Source organism: Plectropomus leopardus, chromosome 1 (genome assembly GCF_026936395.1).
Source record: "Plectropomus leopardus strain MGB_pleo_1.0 chromosome 1, ASM2693639v1, whole genome shotgun sequence".
Classification (NCBI taxonomy): Eukaryota; Metazoa; Chordata; class Actinopteri; order Perciformes; family Serranidae; genus Plectropomus; species Plectropomus leopardus.
The window spans coordinates 12,897,235-12,915,167 of NC_142176.1; the positions used below are offsets into that span (position 1 = coordinate 12,897,235).

The following is a 17,933-nucleotide window of genomic DNA, read 5'->3' on the forward strand; positions in this document are numbered from 1 at the left end:
AGCTTTTTTTGGGACACATACTATAGCCTTGCTCTTTCGGTCATTTTTTCGACATGCTAAATTTTGGTGTTTTTGGCAGTTTTTGCACGTTTTAATGCTATGGCATGTCTCAGAACGTTATTTTATGCTGTTTTGAGGTGTTTTTAACTGTTTTTGCGACGTGTCACATTTTGACATTTTTGCCATACTATAGCCTTGCTTTTTTGGTCATTTTTTCGACATGCTCTTTTATGGTGTTTCTTGCCATAGTTGCATGTTTTAATGCTATGGCGTGTCTCAGCATGCTATTTTATGCTGTTTTGAGGTGCTTTTAACTGTTTTTGCGACGTGTCACATTTTGACATTTTTGCCATACTATAGCCTAGCTTTTTTGGTCATTTTTTCGCTATGCTTTATTATGGTGTTTTGGGTAATTTTTGGACGTTTTAATGCTATGGCGTGTCTCAGCTAGCTATTTAATGCTATTTTGAGGTGCTTTTAGCTTGTTTTGGTCCCAAACCAGCTCAAAATACCTCAAAACAGCATAAAATAGTGTGCTGAGACACGCCTACATTAAAACGTGTAAAAACAGCTAAAAACACCACAATAGAGCATGTAAAAAAAAAATGACCAAAAAAGCAAGGCTATATACTATAGCAAAAAAGAAACAAAAAACATGCAAAAATATCCCAAAACACATTAATGTAGCATGTCGAAAAAATGTGCAAAAAAGCAAGGCTATAGTATGGTAAAAATGTCAAAACACCTCAAAACAGCGTAAAATAGTGTGCTGCGACACGCCATAGCATTAAAATGTGCAAAATGGCCCAAAACACCATAATATAGCATGTTGAAAAATGAACAAAAAAGCAAGGCTATAGTATGGCAAAAATGTCAAAATTTGACGAATCCCAAAAATAGCTGAAAAAAAATCAAAATGGCATAAAATAGCATGCTGAGACACGCCATAGCATTTATACATGCAAAAACAGCCCAAAACACCATGAAAGAGCATGTCGAAAAAATTCCCAAAAAAGCAAGGGTATAGCATGGCAAAAATGTCAAAATCTGACATGTCCCAAAAACAGCTAGGATACCTCAAAATAGTATTAAAATAGCCTGCTGAGACAACGCCATAGCATTAAAAGGTGTAAATAAGGCCAAAAGCACCATAATATGGCATGTTGAAAAAATGACCAAAAAAGCAAGGCTATAGTATGGCAAAAATGTCAAAATTTGACATATCCCAAAAATAGCTGAAAAAAACTCAAAATGGCATAAAATAGCATGCTGAGATACGCCATAGCATTAAAACATGCAAAAACAGCCCAAAACACCATAAAAGAGCATGTCGATAAAATGACCAAAAAAGCAAGGCTATAGTATGGCAAAAATGTCAAAATCTGACATGTTCCAAAAACAGCTGAAAACAACTCAAAACAGCATAAAATAGCGTGCTGAGACACGCCATAGCGATAAAATGTGCAAATATTGCCTTGCTTTTTTGCTCATTTTTTTGACATGCTATGTTATGGTGTTTTTGAGCATATTTGCATGTTTTAATGTTATGGCGTGTCTCAGCACAGTATTTTATGCTATTTTGAAGTGTTTTTAGATGTCAAATGATTCCTTAACTAAGAAGTAAGTAAAATAAGTCAAACAAATTGCACAAATAAGAGTAATCTATAGTCAGTACTGTAGTGAGTGGATGGGTAAAAATGTGCAGTAGGGGTGCTGAAAAAAAAAAAAAAAAGAAAGAGGGCTGCCAGCCAAAGATTGCATGCTGCTGCTCTTGTACACATACACACGTACATGTACATGGGGCACACTGGGCTCGGGTGTCCCTAAGGACACTGATTTGACACATCAGGTTGCTGGAATGAGAAAACACCAGTGATCAGCAGTAGCAGAGGAACCAAGCAGAGTAAGAGGAAACTAGCACAGGGTCCATCACACATACTACACAAGCATTTTTTTGTGATTGTTTTGTGACATTTGTAGACAATGACTCTCCTATGACTTTTGGCACATTAAACAATGGCAATTTTACATAAAATATTAAGATTTCTTTTTTTTTTTACTTTTGATGACATGCTAGACAATGACATTTTTGAATACTGAGGGGGACCTACACCACCATTTTTCTGCATAGCTGCAGCTACTACCTGCTGAATACCCAACAGACACAGTTAGTGACTAGCTGGTGAGCTAGTCACTAACATAAAATAACACATAAAATGCACATTTTAACAAGTTTGATTAAAAGAATAATAATAAATAATAAAATAGAATGTGCCATCTATTCATTATTTCATATATGATGTGCTCTATATAGCCGTCCCTAGACTCCCCTCACAATTTAATTGGCAAAATCTATGCGGTTATTATTAGCACCTGTGGCCGAAATAGGTAAATATGATCAACTTTTCTCTGCCTTTTGCGCAATTTCTATAAATAACATTTGAAATAAAAAATACAGACATTTTTTGGAAAAGCCAGGGATTAGCAGCACTGTAATTTTTTAATTTAACAAAGTTATATGAAATGTGAAAATGGTCAAAATGACGTTAACAGCTGTTCTAGTGTTAAAAATCATAGAAGGTCAAATGTTGTGATCACAACTTGGTAACAAGACAACTGACTGTAAATCTGCTTATCTTCCCCACCATGCTACTTGCCCCCACAGATTGTTTGTTCTTTAACACATGTACCCAGTATTCCCTTGAGAGCCGTATTGATAATGAGTGAATTATCATGGTTAAAATAAAATAAATTGAGTTGTTCCAACATAACATATAATCTTTGCGGGCTTCTATGGTTCTGTTCTAATAATACAAACATACCTGGGATCACTGTACTTCACTCACACACTTATGAGAGAGTGGCCTCAGGTCTGCAGGTGTCTGAGCTGACCTGAAAAGACAGAAAAAGAGAAAAATAGACTTATCAGTTGAGCACATTTTCCACATGTAGGCCAGTTTTACAGGCACCGCTCATAAGAGAGCCTGCACACAATCCACCACAATAACAATTCCTTGTGTTTTTCCAAAACAAAGTTGACCTTTTTTCAGGGCGTGGACATTTCCAGTGTCATGCAGGCATTTCAGACTTAGACAGAAGTATAACTGATGTATGTCTATCTAAATCCCCCCCGCCTCATCAGATAAAGTACAGCACTGTGTGTTCTCAGAAATGTAGCAGAATGTATTTTCCCACAGACGTCCCCGGAGACACCACAGCTATAATTAGAAATCCAGTTTCACACGACAAGTCTTATATTCACTCCAGTGTGATTTGCCTTTTTTATTTGTATACATTATTTGTACTTTTCTCTACTCATGAATTAGTGAAGATCCTGGCAACAGAGCACAGGAGCTAAGAGGTGAAGACAAATTGTTCCTCAGTATAAAACAAGTTTTTGTGTGTGTGTGACATCTGCATGTGTGTGTTCATGGTACTAAACTTTGCATAGCTCAGGAAACTGAACAGCATCAGCACTTAAAGTGTGCTGCAAAAAAACTTCAGTGACTCGATGTTCTTGCTGATTCTTCAAAATTTATTTTGAATATATGAAGGAGGCAAACAAGTACTTGTGCTGCCTGATGCATTTAACAAGCGGTTGCAGAAAGAATTCACTCACTCATTTTGAGGCCAAAGTAAGACTGAGCGAGACAAGACGTCATTATAATTAGTCCCTGTGGCTATTAGTCAGACTAACTCGTGACCTTTCACAGGTTATAAGCAGCATTAGAGGATATGAGAAAGTGTCAGCACTGATGTTTCACTTCCACTAACATCTTTACATTATTTATATTATCAGTGGTGAAACAAGCATTCAGTTACTCAAGCACTTGAATACAGTTTTGAGATACTTGTACTTTACTACAGTTTGATGCTACTGTACTTCTGTACTTTTGACTGGTAGTTACTTTTTACTTTGTTTCGTACACAACATTTAATCTCTATATGAAATAGGATGCATTGTTGTTAGGAATATTTATGTAGATTTTTTCTTTATTTTTTTATTTTGTGACCTATATTGTACTCTTGAAAACTATTATTAACCACTATTTGACAAGTGGGGAAAGGGAGTGGTTTTTGTTTTTTTATTGTTTTATTTATTGTTTAAAACGGTTCCAGTCTTATTTTACTGTAGACCTGCATGCAGCCTCTTTTCTCTCGCTCGCTCTCTGTTTATTATGACCTTACTGCTGCAGGAGTGTGAGCTCCACGCCAGAGATATTGAGAATTAGCCTGCCCCCCCTATTTAACAACTCTGTATCGGATGTTAGTTGATGCTGCCTTTGTGTTAGCCCATGCTAACCGCTCAGATGTTCAACTGGCCATTCTGGCAGCAAGTTTGTTTATGCTCTCCACCACTGAAGAGATTTAACGTTAGTATCCAATGAGTGAGTGGGGGGGGGGGGTTTCACCTATAGGTGCTCCTCTGCCTTTGGGTATCAGCTTGTTGAGGAGTGAGGAGGAGTAATGACATGCAGCAAAAGACCATGGGTCAGATTTGAACAAAAACTGCTGCCAAGGACTCTGCCTATATGGGGCACACACTCTACCCAGTGAGCTATAGGCCGCCCCACTAATATAAATTTATAACTGTTTATCTGATAGTACTAGTCGGTCAAAATTCTTACTGTTTTTATTATTCTTATGGTTAAACAATTAGTTCTTTACATCCCTAGTTTAGAATAAACACCCAAGCAGTGTATACAAAAACAAAAGACTGACAAGTGACAAGTTACAATTTAAAGTGATGCATTTAAGATATCACATTGAGTTTAACATTACCATGCACATGCAAATCCCATCCCTTACAAAGAAAAGAAAAAACATCTCAGATTTATTTTAAGAAAATGATTTGAGTTGGGTTGCACTGCAAAATATCGCCTACATGTGTATTAGTTGAGACTCCTACATGAAATAAAATCATCACCTTTGTGTTTTTTTATCCATTGTGTGGGTTACACGAACTGGCCACTTCACAGCAAAGCCCACCCAGGAACAGCGGATCTGTTTTCTGTGGGTAAATGAGTTCTTATATTAGAAGGCGCAGAAAGCTCAAAGGGCGAGCTGAAGGAGAGAAGATGGCCTTTGATATTAATGGATTAACATATTTTGAGCTTGAAAGAGGATTTGATTTATGCAAGAGAGCTTCCAGAGCCCTCGAGGTAATTGTGTGATTCTTCCACCCCCGATGACAGAAGGCAGGGTATTGTCACGACGCACCGGTGCTGCAGCACAGACAGCAGATTCACAATGGAAAAACACTTTACCAAAGACTGCTGTTGAGAGGCTGTTATTGTCTGTTCGTCTACTTGTTTAGTGCTACTCGTGCAGGACAGAAATGAAAAGTCTTAAAGTCTTAAAATGGTATTTTCCTTATGGTTAAAAATACTTCTTGCTGCAATGGATGATTCATTTTTCAGGAGGTTTCAGGTAAAATCCCACGTAAACTTTGGATTAATGAATAATACAAAATAAACCTGTGGACTTCAGGGACTTGTACTATATTTTTTTTTCATTTTGATCATAATCAAACAAAACAGTGCCAAGAAATGCTTCTTGTTGTTGTGTCTTCGTTGACAAATATATCTGCATTTCACAGCCAAACAGCTTGGAATATCACAATTATGCTGAAGTCCAAAAAACAAAGCTTACAACAGATATTTCTGTTCCCATATGGTGAATTTTGGATCTAATCTCAAGAAGCAAAAATGTGTTTTGTCAAAACACAGAATGTTGGCTGAATAATTTGGCTGAAATTGTCCAGACTTTATCGGTTGAACTGATCTCCCCCTGATGAAAAGAGCTCTGTGAAACAAAAACAGCACTGTCACTGACTAAAATGCACCCAGAACAAGGAAATTCAAACCCACAATTTAACATGTGCAGCTCTTGTCCAACCTGTACCACCTACTAGTAAGATAAGCAGGAGCAGCAGCAGTTGAGACCAGCAAATGTGGACATAATGATGTGTGCCATCTACAGGCAAGCGAGTTAGTAGCTTTTAAAATAGTCTTAATAAAGAGAGTATGTGGTGGAGTGCAGTTATTTTTGCCAATTGTGCATGTAAGTGTTTGGAGATGTATTTGTTAAACTTTAAACCTGCAAATGTTTTTCTGTCATTTTGTTTTAATTCCACTGAAAACATCCTTGTTAATGGACAGAAGGCGGGGCCTTGAGTGGATATCCACATGTCACATTGCTCGGTGGTTTATTATAGGGATTATAAATTGAGGAATCTAGCTCTCAATGAATGATTTACTAATGTTCATTCCTGCAGATTTTATGGTTTACTATCTATTTAAAGTGAAATGCATTTTTAAATGACTTGTAACTGTGGACTTGATGGTCTATCACTATGTGGAAAACCTCATTAGTATTTACTAATTTCTAGGGGCATCTCTAGGATTTGAGAAAATTGAGGGCTTAGCATAGACCTCTGTTGATTTTGATGAACAAGCTCTGCTTTGATGCTTTAATGTGTATGCACTGTGATGCCTTAATAACCATTAAATATTAAAATATATATATTTAACAGAGATTTGGAGCTATTTATTAAACATGCAGGGCTGAAGCCTCAGACGCCCTGGTCTAACAACCATGAAGGGTTCAAGTCGTGGAGGCTATAAATTTATTTGCCTGTTGGAGATGACATCATCACATCTCGTCTTAATTTTCAGGTTTAAAGTAAAGTTTTTTCTTTATGTGCAGGTGATGCAAGCTGACTCACGTAGAGCTGATCTGACAGATCATGTCAGGTAAACTTCATTGTCCCACAAGGGCTTATTAATGTCGTCATACACATTTCATTCAGGAACACAAAGGTACACTGCATCTGCACTATCAAACACACACCAACCCATCATTTAAAATGTACAATATAGATATTATACAATCTAAAAGTTTATTATTCGCAAAAAAAAATAAGACTTAGTAGGTGCACATGTTGTGTTTCATTTATAGTCAAAGTGCTGTAGGCACAAATAATTTGCATTCCCTTGTAATGTTCTGCAGGATTCTGCTGTTCGAAATGCTTCTTTAGGTGGAGACAATGGGTGGAGTCATTGCAGACACCTGATGAACTCAGATGACCCTACTCACTGTTTATTATCTGGATCATCCTCTGCAGTTTGGCATGATCTTAAACATGCATATTTCCGAAGGTGCAGGTAAGGCCAAAGAACAGAACGATCTGTAGAACATCTGGAGGATACTGCGGCCTCCTCTGAACTCTGAAGTTATTTCATTTCCGAAGAACGAACAGCTTGTCTAGTAGTTTAGAGTTTGACTTAATCTCTGCGCTTTACTTGAAATTTAGGTGGTCATCAAATTTAACTCCAAGTTATTTGTAAATTGAGACCCACTAAATTAAATCACAATTAATCTTGGAGAAGGAGTCAATTGTTTTTTTTTTGTTTATTTATTTATTTTTTTCCTTTTTTCTTCTGAAATCTATGGCCGTTTTTTTTGTTTTCTTTACATTAACCTTAAAGAATTTTTCTGAACAGCACTGAATAAATTGTCAAATTTCAGGAACCCTACCAATGCTGTGTCATCTCCTTCTTTGACACAGCAGTGGAAGAGTTCCTAGTACCTACAAATCCTAATCTGACACTCCCCCTTGTGGAGGATCTGCAGACTGGCAAATATGAACGAATGGTATTGTTTAACCCTTTGAAACCTGAGCAAATTGGCTTGATTTCTTTAAAAAATAAAAATAAAAATAAAAAATAAAAAAAGCGGAAGAAGGCAATGAGCAACAAAAGAAGAAAGAACACAAAAATTAGGAAAAGAAAAAGTGAAAAGTATACCAAAATTCGTAAAATAAATAAATCAAACAAAATTTTAAAAAAGGAAATGACTAGGAAAAAGTGCTTAAAAAATTATAATTTTCTTAAATAATTTCAAATATCTTATCATCATCTTCACAAATATAGTTGTTTTCCTGAGCTATTAATTTTCAGAATCTACTAATTTCCTGCAATTTGTGGAACATTTCTTTCCAAGTTCCTCATTGCTTTTAGTTTTGAGAGACATCACTCCAATTAGCTGATGGTTCAAGGGTTTAATTCTTGTGAGAGGTATCCAAAAGTAGAACAAAAAAAGTGATGTACCTCCACTTCTTAGGTTGATAAGTCTGGGCCTCCATCGCCAGTGTTCATGTGCTGTTGATCCAGGCACTTTGCTTCCAGTAGCGCTGCTCACCGGCCAACAGATCAGGCTGTAGTTGCTCTGGGATGCTGTCAAGAAAGAGGCAAAACAGACCTTTGTGTATGGTATCAAAGACAACATTGCCTGAAATGTCTTTTTAAAGTTCTTGCCAGTTATGATTGCCAATTCAACAGAAACATGCAATTCAGTACAATTTGCAAAATAAGAAGACATGAATGTCAGGACAAAACAACTCACCCTCCCCTGCAGAAACCTGGGTACAGTGTCTGATTGCTTTTAGATGTTAATGTAAAAAATATCAACCCTGCATGATTCCTAAAATAATAACTTTATTATAAGTTCAATAAAGAATGTAAATTTACATTCAATAAACCACATTCTTTATTCAATAATGCTATTTTCAATGCAATCACCTTCACACTTACATTTGTGCTCTGTGTTTGCAGTGGCTTAAACAATAATTTCAAGGCGCGTAGGTTACTGAAATAAAGTTTGAGAACTTCTGCCATCATTCAACAACTGGTTATTAAAAGAGTTGGCAGAAAGGTTTAAAAAATGAATGAATAAATGAAAAAAAAAAGAATGCTGTTGGATGTTGCTATATTCTGCCAATGGCTAAATGTTGCTGTACATGAGTTGTTTTTTCTATCAAAGCCTTAAAAATCTGCATCCATAAGGAATATGATATAAAGTCCATCAAGTGGAGTGTAAGAAGGATTGTTTAGTCCTCCGATAATGACAGATACTTACACTAAGAGGCAAACTGAGGACATACAGGGTTTCCCTTTGCAAACGGTTTGCTGCATGTCAGGTCAGACCCTGTAATCACACACAAGAGGACAAAACATGTCAAGAGAGCTGCTGTGCAGTTCAAGTGTTGTGTTTATAGGTTGCTAAGACACAGTGGATCCCTGGTGATTTACCTCAACAGCAGATTCTTATGATTGTTGACGCACATACATGCATGTACAGCACACACAGTTTGCGTCAGAAACCCTTTACGATAGGAAGAAACACAGTGCTCTGTGTTTGTTTGTCACGGCAGTCACATTTTCTGTGTGACTTATCTCGCGGCGTGTCGTAGTGGTTTCAGATCAGAGGTTGTGAGAGAAGATGTCACAGTTTTGAGATGACTTTTTCTTAGACCAAGCACAGAGGCTGAGATGAAGGCCAAGGCTCTGTCAGTGAGGGAGTGCGCCTGGATGTCAGAGGAGTGCCACCTAGCGGATGAGCTGCATGGAGACCCCCAGACGGACAGCCTGTGTTTACCAAACATCTTCAAGTCCAAAAAGGTGAAGCCACTCACCAGGATTCCGACTGGACCCATGTACCAGGTCTACCATACGGCCAAAGAGCTCCTGCTGGAGGTGCTAGATCGAGGAGCCGTTCGGGAGCTGATCCGGAGAGCTGCTGGTGTGAAGCCAGGAACAGCCCGTCCATCATACAACCAGAGCAGAGAGCAGGGTGCAGATCTCTCTGAGGAGGAGTACACCGAGGCGTTAACATGGTTCTCTATAGTCCTGCAGAACGGCGTCTCTGTAGGTGAGAACTGCAGCTTCGGCTCTGAGCTGACCCTAAAATTGGACGGGTGGCAGGGCGTCCTGAAGAGAAACAGCTTCCAGACCAACCTGCTGTCTCTGACCAGACTGGAGGACGGAGACAAGCTGGAAGTCCTCTCTGCTTTCTGTAGCCACTTAATGAGGCGCTACCAGGCCTTATACACACCCGGACACAACCTGGCTGTGAAGAAATATCGACTTTCCTATCAACAAGGGCCTTGCTCGCTCCATCTTGCCCTCCTCTGTGACATGAGCTCCGGGTTCATCTGTAACATGTATCTGTACTGTCCCGCGCAGCTCCAGAGGCAGAGTAGGAAATCTGTGGTTGAGCAGGTGGTCGGACACCTGCTGAGACCTTTCTGCAGCCACAGACCCCTGGTGCAGCTGGACAGCTCTGCGAGGATGGAGGGCAGACTCACTGACATCTTCTCAAGCTTAGGAGTCGATATTAATTTTGTTCCAGCTGTTAAAAAGCCAGTCATAGACCCATCATTATCTCCACATCAGCTCCAACGAACACCCGAGGCCTCAGTGTCTCAACTTGTAGCCCACCTGCAGGGCTGGACCGGTCCTGCTCTGTTCCCTCTGTCAGACCTCAAAGGATCAGGGGTGGATGTGTTTCTCCCAGGCCTCTGGGTGACGCTACACATCCTCTGCATTAACACATTTATGCTCCACACCCTGCAGAGTCAGGGTTTGAGCAGACAGGTCCACCTGACAGAGTTCACCAGGACTCTGGCCTCGAAGCTAGCCGCGGACAGCAGCGTCACTGTGCCTGTTCTGCCACGACTGAACAGCAGCTCGTACCAAGAGACAAGTTTAACGAATCTTTCTAAGCAGAGGTTGGTCTTGATGTTTTGTCGTGGTGTTTCAGTTCAAGCTAATAATAGCATTAGAAGTTTGAAAAAACACGTGGAAAAAGGTAGAGAAGTGCTAAATTCTATTTTTGAAAGCATTTGATCTCTAAAAATATATTTGTATCAAGGCTGACTGTAGAAGGGGCCATTATTTTGAACTCAATCTTATCAATTTCAGTGCAACATAAGCTGAATGTAATCAATGATCTGAGGATCATAGGTTAATGTTTTTCCATTGATTTTTTTAAATGTTCTTATGTTTTTCAGGGGCCCTAGCAGTCATGGGCCCTTTGAATTGTCCTAACTTTTCTCCTCCATACCGCGCCCCTGGTCATAGGTAACATATTAGTATGTAGTGCAAGTGAAGAGTAACAGAGTACACTGTGTGAAAGGTAACCACAAGGCGGTCTATCGATGTAAACTGGGTAGATATAATGACAGGCATGCAAACACATCAGGGGTGAAAAAGGAAATGATTTTATCAGCTTTAAGATTTTGATTTATAGTCATTTTAGTATGATGATGTCGGGAAACACTTACCATAGAATTAATTAATCTTACTTCTACTAAAGTATTTGTACTACTTTATGTGAGTATTTCCATATTCTGCTCCTTTATACTTCACTACATCTCAGATAGCTTAAATTATTAGTTACATTGCAGATTCAGATTAATAATAGATCCTTTTTTAAAAGACTCATTGGCTCTCCACAAATTATATAGGTGGCCTAATATGGCCTAAGTTTGTAGCCTGTAACGTTTATTTCCAATAATAAATAAGCTACTTTTTTTTCAATTAATTAGTTTGACATTTTTCAGAAAATAGCGAAAAGGTCCATCACAGTTTCCCGGATCCCATCATCAAATTTCATAACTCCAAAACAGCAGGAATTCAGTTTACAATTATTTAAAATAGAGAAGATCCTCACATTTAAAAAAATTGGTGCGAGTAAATGTAAGTGCAAAAACACTTTTGCTTTTTTCTGCTGGCTTGATAAATAATCTAAACAATTTAAGATCAAAAATGTTGTCAGATTTCAATAAATGTCAGCTACTGAAAACATTGACTTCTTAATTATACCAATTTTTAGAACTGGCGTTAGCCCCCTTTCGGGCTTTTAAAGGTCTTGTAGCAATATTACATTATGACACAATGTGCACCGTCTGTCTCACGGGAATAAGGATATGATTTTGATTTCTGTTCTCTGATCTAGCAGCTGTGGTCAGCTGACGGAAAATGAGAAACAAGGCTGCAGCACTGCAGCGAGGCTGCAGGGGTGGAACAGACCAGGAGTGTGCGGTTTGGACAACTCCGGTAACTCCTGCTACCTAAACGCTGTCTTACAGTGTCTGTGTTCCACTGTCCCCCTCGTGGAGCACCTCCTGAATCAGGACACTCGCAAAGAGCTTGGAAGGTAAGACCCCTGACTATTTTTTCATTACTACTATTTTTCTGTAAAGTTTTCCAAGCGGTTTAACCTCTTTTCATTCAGGTCTAAGTGCCGGGTGGCCGAAATGTTTGTCCGCCTGCTGGAGGAGATGTGGCTGGGAAAGAGCTCTTGCTGCTCCCCTGTGGAGGCCAGGTCTGTGCTCTGCTCCATCCTCCCACAGTTCAACAACTACTCTCAGCAAGACGCCCAGGAATTGCTGCTGTTTCTCCTCAACGTGCTTCATGATGACCTCAAAAAGGTGCATCCAAACATTTTCATGGACAGAATTTAAAAACTTAAGAAACATAAGGAAATAAAAAAACAGCTAATCCAATCTTTTGTTGTTTTCTATAAAAATAGCCAAAAATTCATACGACAAAAAATCACAAAAAAATTAAAAAGTTTTATATAAAATTGACAGAAATTTAAAGAAAAAAATAGCCAATTTTCTTTAAAAATCAGCTATAAAATAAATACAAAATACAGCCATTTAAAGTTGCATTTTCCTCCCCTAAGCCAAAATGCCAAAAAAAAATAAAATAAATATGACAGTGAAATTCCATGTCTTTTCCAGGTTTACCATGACCATGGGAACTCTGTCCATATTTAACCATGTACCTCTCTGCAGGAAAATCACTACACTTACAGAATGCGTAAATCAGAGTGTGTATGTGTGTGTGTGTGTTTACAAGACTGCAAAGCGACAGATGCGCTCCTCAAGACGACAGCCGAGACAAGACCAGAACAGAAGCCGTGCCACTGCAGCGGGGGACTCCACCACCATTGTCACACATCTGTTTGAGGGCCAGCTGGGCTACATGACCCTCTGCATGCACTGCGACCACCAGACACACAGCACACAGACCTTCACTGTACTGTCACTGCCCATTCCAACAGATATCATTAAGTGCTCCATTCAGGTACCTTTCACACCTGCAGGTGCCACTTTTCACAATTAAAACATCATCCAGACTGTATGCATGCTGAGTTTTAGATATTGTTGTTCTGTGTTTTTTCACAATTTTGTGTCTGTGTTATGCAGGATTGCCTGTCATTGTTCTTCGAGCAGACCATCCTGACCGGAGGAGAGCAGCTGCTGTGTTCGGGGTGTGGCCTGAGGAGAGAAACGGCGGTCGTCACCTCTTTGGACAAACCTCCCGAAATCCTCACGTTGCACCTGAAACGGTGGGCAGACACATAACATTATCTATTAAAGGCAGTGAGGGTACATTTTAATTGATCCATCTCTAGTTATCATGACAAAATGCATGTAAAACTTGAATCATTTTCGAAAAAACAGTCTCACCTCGACGGTCCATGTGGTCTTCATTTGCAGGTGAACTTTCAAGTTGCCGTAGAACTGCAGATGTTCAGAGCAACTGAAGGGCTTCTAGTATGTGTTGGTTTAGAAGTTTAGTTAAAGGAATACTTTGCTCACAAAATGACCATTTCATTAACAGTTACTTACAGTGTTAGCTTAATCTTGTGAAGAAAACTTCAAATCCAAAAAAAGCAAACATTAACATTTGTCATAAATTCAAGCAAACTGGGCCTGCATTTAACAACAGCAAAACTTTATCAAAACATCTGTTTATAAACTGTCACACAACTCGTGCAGTATAATCCAAGTCTCATTTATCCGTTTGTATGGTCAGTACTTTCCAAACACATGCATTTTGGCTAAAACATTAAGATTTAAAATACAAAAGCACAAACAGTCTTATGCACTGCAGAGTAGCGTGCCTGTTCACACGTGCATTTGAACTCAGGTTGATACATGTGTTTCCAAGCGTGCTCAGGACACGCTTCTTGTGGGCAAAGTGTTTTTTATATTGTAAGGTTTTAGTGAAAATGCACGACTTTGTAAAGTACTGTAGCATTTGACTCGACAACTAAGACTTGGAATACACCGCACAACCTGTGTGAGAGTTTGTAAACAGGTGTTACATTATAGTTTTTCTGTTGAAAAATGCAATCCCTAATTACTTCAATTCAAGAAGAATATTCACCATTTTTGCTTCCTCCATTCATTGTAAAGGCATGCAAGATCATGATGAGTGATTCATATACAAAGGAGAGCATTCTTTATGCACTAACATGAGTTATGAATTATGAAGGGCTGCTACATCTAAATACCCTGGAGATAACGGAGAGCTAATGTTGTGAGTATTATTAGCTGTAACCAATAATATCTTCTTAAATCAACGTGATCTTTATCTCCTCTGCAGCTTTGGCTGTAAGGGAAAGAACCAGGTGAAACTGAGGACTAATGTCGTGTTTTCCATGAGGCTCGATCTCACCCCGTTTCTGTCCAGCTCTGTACCAAACACCTCGTGCTCTTCATACCGTCTATATGCAGTTGTGGTGAGTCAACATACACACATACACTATATGGCCAAAAGTCATTGGACAGTGTCTCTGCGACTTTTGCAGTAAAATCACTGCCCTTTAATTTAACATATGTTTTACGATGGCAAAGTGATGTTATGCTTTGGAAATAAAGTTCGAAGCTCAAAACTTTTCAACGACTTTTAAGGACCCACAACCAAATATACATTTGAGAAAAGTATTTGCTTCACTTGCTGGCCAGGTTGTGGTAGTGTTTACGCACACACAGGAGAGTCCCGCCTCTCATAACAAATGCTGCCACACTATGTGACCCATACACGTAGCCTGTCTTAAAGTGGAAGGCTTGGCTGATATTATATTTTTATAATATGTTTTGAGTAAAACAAGAATAATTTAAAGCTGCAACCAGTGATGAACGGGCCCTTGCACCCCCACACAAGTCAGGGCTACTGGCGGGACTCTGAGTGATGCAATTGTTGATTGCAATGAAAGTCGGAAAATGTATGCGGAGAGTTTGGACACTTGAGGGAGATATTTCACATGGTGTAGTTCTTTCTGTGGCTCAAGGTGGTGCTGAAGGCCACACAAAACCTACCTCATCTTGGTCTAGATCATTTGTGGACCAAACCATTAAAAAAGTCATGTAAATTAATTAATTAATATTAAAACAAAAACCTATTTGTAATGTTGAGTTTTAACCGTATCCAGGGTAGGTAAGTTTTACAGGCCGCTTCCCAAAGAGGAGTCTTAGGTGCAACTTAAAATACAATCAACATGTCTGACGGTTTAGCTCAGCTTAGTTAGAGAGCTTGCCTGCAGACTATGCCATCATTAGTTCAAATCTCACCCAGGACAGGTGAATTTTACAAAACTGCTGTCCAAACGAGAGTGTGAAAGAGAACGTCGAAAACAGTTTGGCTCAGGGGGTTAGATGACTGGTTTTTGTCTCTGAGGTTGTGAGATTGAGCCGTTTTTGGGACAGGTGAAATGTTGTCAACATTTGAACGGTAAAGGGAAGTCCAAACAAAATCATCTTAAAAAATGTATATATGTTTATATATATATAACTTTGTCAATAAGAAGCAAAAAACTTCAAGAGAAAAATGCCAGACCTCTACACTGATATTGATTTATCTGTTCAAAGAAAATATTGGCTCATCCAAGAGCCACAAGCTCTGCTTGTAGACAGTCAGGATTGGCTCTCTGAGTTAAGGTGCTTGCTTCATAACCCGAAAATTGTAAGATCAAATCTTACAGGGAACAGAAAATTTAGTTTCTGGAGTGTGTCAAAGATTCGACTGATAAATAAGTAAGGCCAAAAATGAAATTCTTGGCTCTCAGAGTTAAGGCACTTGCTTCAAAACTTGGAGGACATGAGATCAATTCTCACTCAGCACAGGTGTATTTTGAATGCTCTTGTCCTCAGTAGAGTGCCAAAGGAAACTTCAAAAACAGAAGAAGAAGCATCAGAAGGATTAGCTCTGAGAGTTAAGGTGCTTGCTTCATAACCAGAGGGTTGTGAGATCAAATCTAACTGGGAACAGAAAATTCACTTTCTGCATTGTGTTGAAAAAATTCAACTGATATATGAGTCAAGCCAAAAATTAAATTCTTGGCAGAGAAAATTCAATAAAAGTTGTAAAAAATCATCTTAAAATATATGTAACTTTGTCATTAAGACAACTCCAACACTTCATCCGATTTATCAGCTAAAATGATATATAGCTCAACTATATATGGTATATCCTTTTGGCAGATAAATCAGGTGAAGTGTTTGGGTTGTCTTATTGACAAAGTTGGTTGGTTAAATGAGTGAGTCAATTGCTTTGTAATTCAGAGAACATGAGACCAATTCTCACTCAGCACAGGTGTATTTTGAATGCTCTTGTCCTCAGTACAGGGCCAAAGGAAACTTCGAAAACAGTATCAGGAGGCTTAGCTCAGAGTGTTAAAGTGCATGACTGGAAGATTGTGAGATCAAATCTCACTGGGAACAGAAAATTCAGTTTCTGCAGTGTGTCGAAAATTAAACTGATAAATGAATCAGGCCTGAATTTTCTGTTTCCTGACGATATCACCTTTATATTAGAAGAGCAGAGAGGAAAATTCAGAAAATAAAGTCGGTAAAAAAATATTTTAAAATATATATAACTTTGTCATAAAGACAACCCAAACACTTCACCTGATTTATCAGCTAAAACGCTGTATCACTCAGCTATATCTCGTAGATCCTTTTGGCAGAAAAATCAGGTGAAGAGTAATGAGGCTTGTTTTATACATCTGGACATGACAGACACATTTACCAGATTTCATACATGCAGGTGAAACGCAGTGGGAGGGCTGCCTCATCGAAATATTGTAGGGGACGCTCCTGAGACATGTTAGAACACTGACAGACAATTAGCATATAGACATGCTGAGGGCTGGACTGTTGTCCTCCATGCCAAGTTTGAAGAACTTATGAGCATGTGCAGTCAAGTTATAATAACTTCACCCTCTACAGCGAAACATTGGCATTTGATGCTGAGCCACGGACAAACGGTAAAAGTTTTGCACTGCACACCACATTTGAAGTCAATTGGATTAATCCTGTCGGACAACATGGCAAAAGTACAAGGCCTGAAACAGCCAAAAATCCAGCCAGTCGGGCTGCATGTTACGGGGTGCCGTGGAGCCTGTTTCCAAAACCACCAAAATACAAAATTTTTCGTCATGCCGGACATGCGTACCACTTTTCATGAGTTTTTGAGCATGCTTAGACCTCAAAAAATGTTTCATTCGGCGAAAAAAATAAATAAAATCCATGGACTTCAATAGGGTCCTCGCACCCATTCGGTGCTCGGGCCCTAATTAAACCAGAGTATACAATTTGCACGAAATGACAAGTTGTGAACAAAGCAATTCAATTCTGATCTTGTCCGTAAGCTCTCTCTTTTATACAATTTTCATGACAATTAAAACCTTTCCTTTTCTAGAACCACACAGGTCATCTGAATATGGGACACTATACAGCTCTGTGTCACAACTCCCTGACTCGGACCTGGCACTGTTTTGATGACTCAGCAGTCAGAGAGGTACGGGACAGCCTTGTGCAATCTCCAAATGCCTATGTGCTGCTCTACAGTCGCAAACCATTTCAAACACCAAAAATCAACGGACTGTGAGCTCCACAACCAGCAGGCCAAATCAATGAGGGGACTGAGTTTCAACATCCTTTTTGTTGTTTTATTGACACTTTTTCTAAAAAAAAAATATTCATCATGGGTTTGACAATGTTATAAAAGTCCAATTTTGAATTGGTGAAAACTCTTTAAACTATTTTAAATGTGGACTTGCATCAGTCAGACATCTCTAATGCTTGATTTTCTGCTGGCTTTTTCATAACTGCTCTCCAAATAAATTGAAATGCCGTGTGCTGAGTTGTGTGCCATCATTACAGCCTGTTTGAGCCTTTAAAACCTGTCTTGCACTGCATTCTGAACCCTTCGAGCCCAGAGCAAACTGGCTTGCTTTAAAGGTTGGAAAAACAGATTAATAAAATCCTACTACCGATGTCTGACCATTTTTAA

At 38.9% G+C, this 17,933-nt stretch overlaps 1 protein-coding gene and 1 long non-coding RNA gene across 3 annotated transcripts; one reads left to right on the plus strand and one right to left on the minus strand.

Moving 5' to 3' along the window:
- Positions 1–426: 426 nt before the first annotated feature.
- LOC121947011 (uncharacterized) lies at positions 427–9,058 on the minus strand. Of its 2 annotated transcripts, XR_015776224.1 has the most exons (5): positions 8,920–9,058; positions 8,112–8,237; positions 4,928–5,011; positions 2,823–2,892; positions 427–1,853 (listed from the first exon to the last, which is right to left on the minus strand). It is a non-coding gene; the product is annotated as an uncharacterized LOC121947011 (long non-coding RNA). The 2 variants fall into 2 exon arrangements; XR_006106054.2 differs by lacking the exon at positions 4,928–5,011.
- Positions 9,059–9,319: 261 nt separating this feature from the next.
- Positions 9,320–17,684, plus strand: LOC148190375 (ubiquitin carboxyl-terminal hydrolase 2-like). The gene is made up of 7 exons (XM_088075699.1): positions 9,320–10,570; positions 11,803–12,000; positions 12,079–12,274; positions 12,708–12,935; positions 13,058–13,200; positions 14,244–14,379; positions 17,340–17,684. The coding sequence occupies exons 1-7, from the start codon at positions 9,333–9,335 to the stop codon at positions 17,526–17,528; spliced, it is 2,328 nt and encodes a 775-aa protein (XP_087931825.1). The 5' UTR covers positions 9,320–9,332; the 3' UTR covers positions 17,529–17,684.
- The last annotated feature ends 249 nt before the right edge of the window (positions 17,685–17,933 follow it).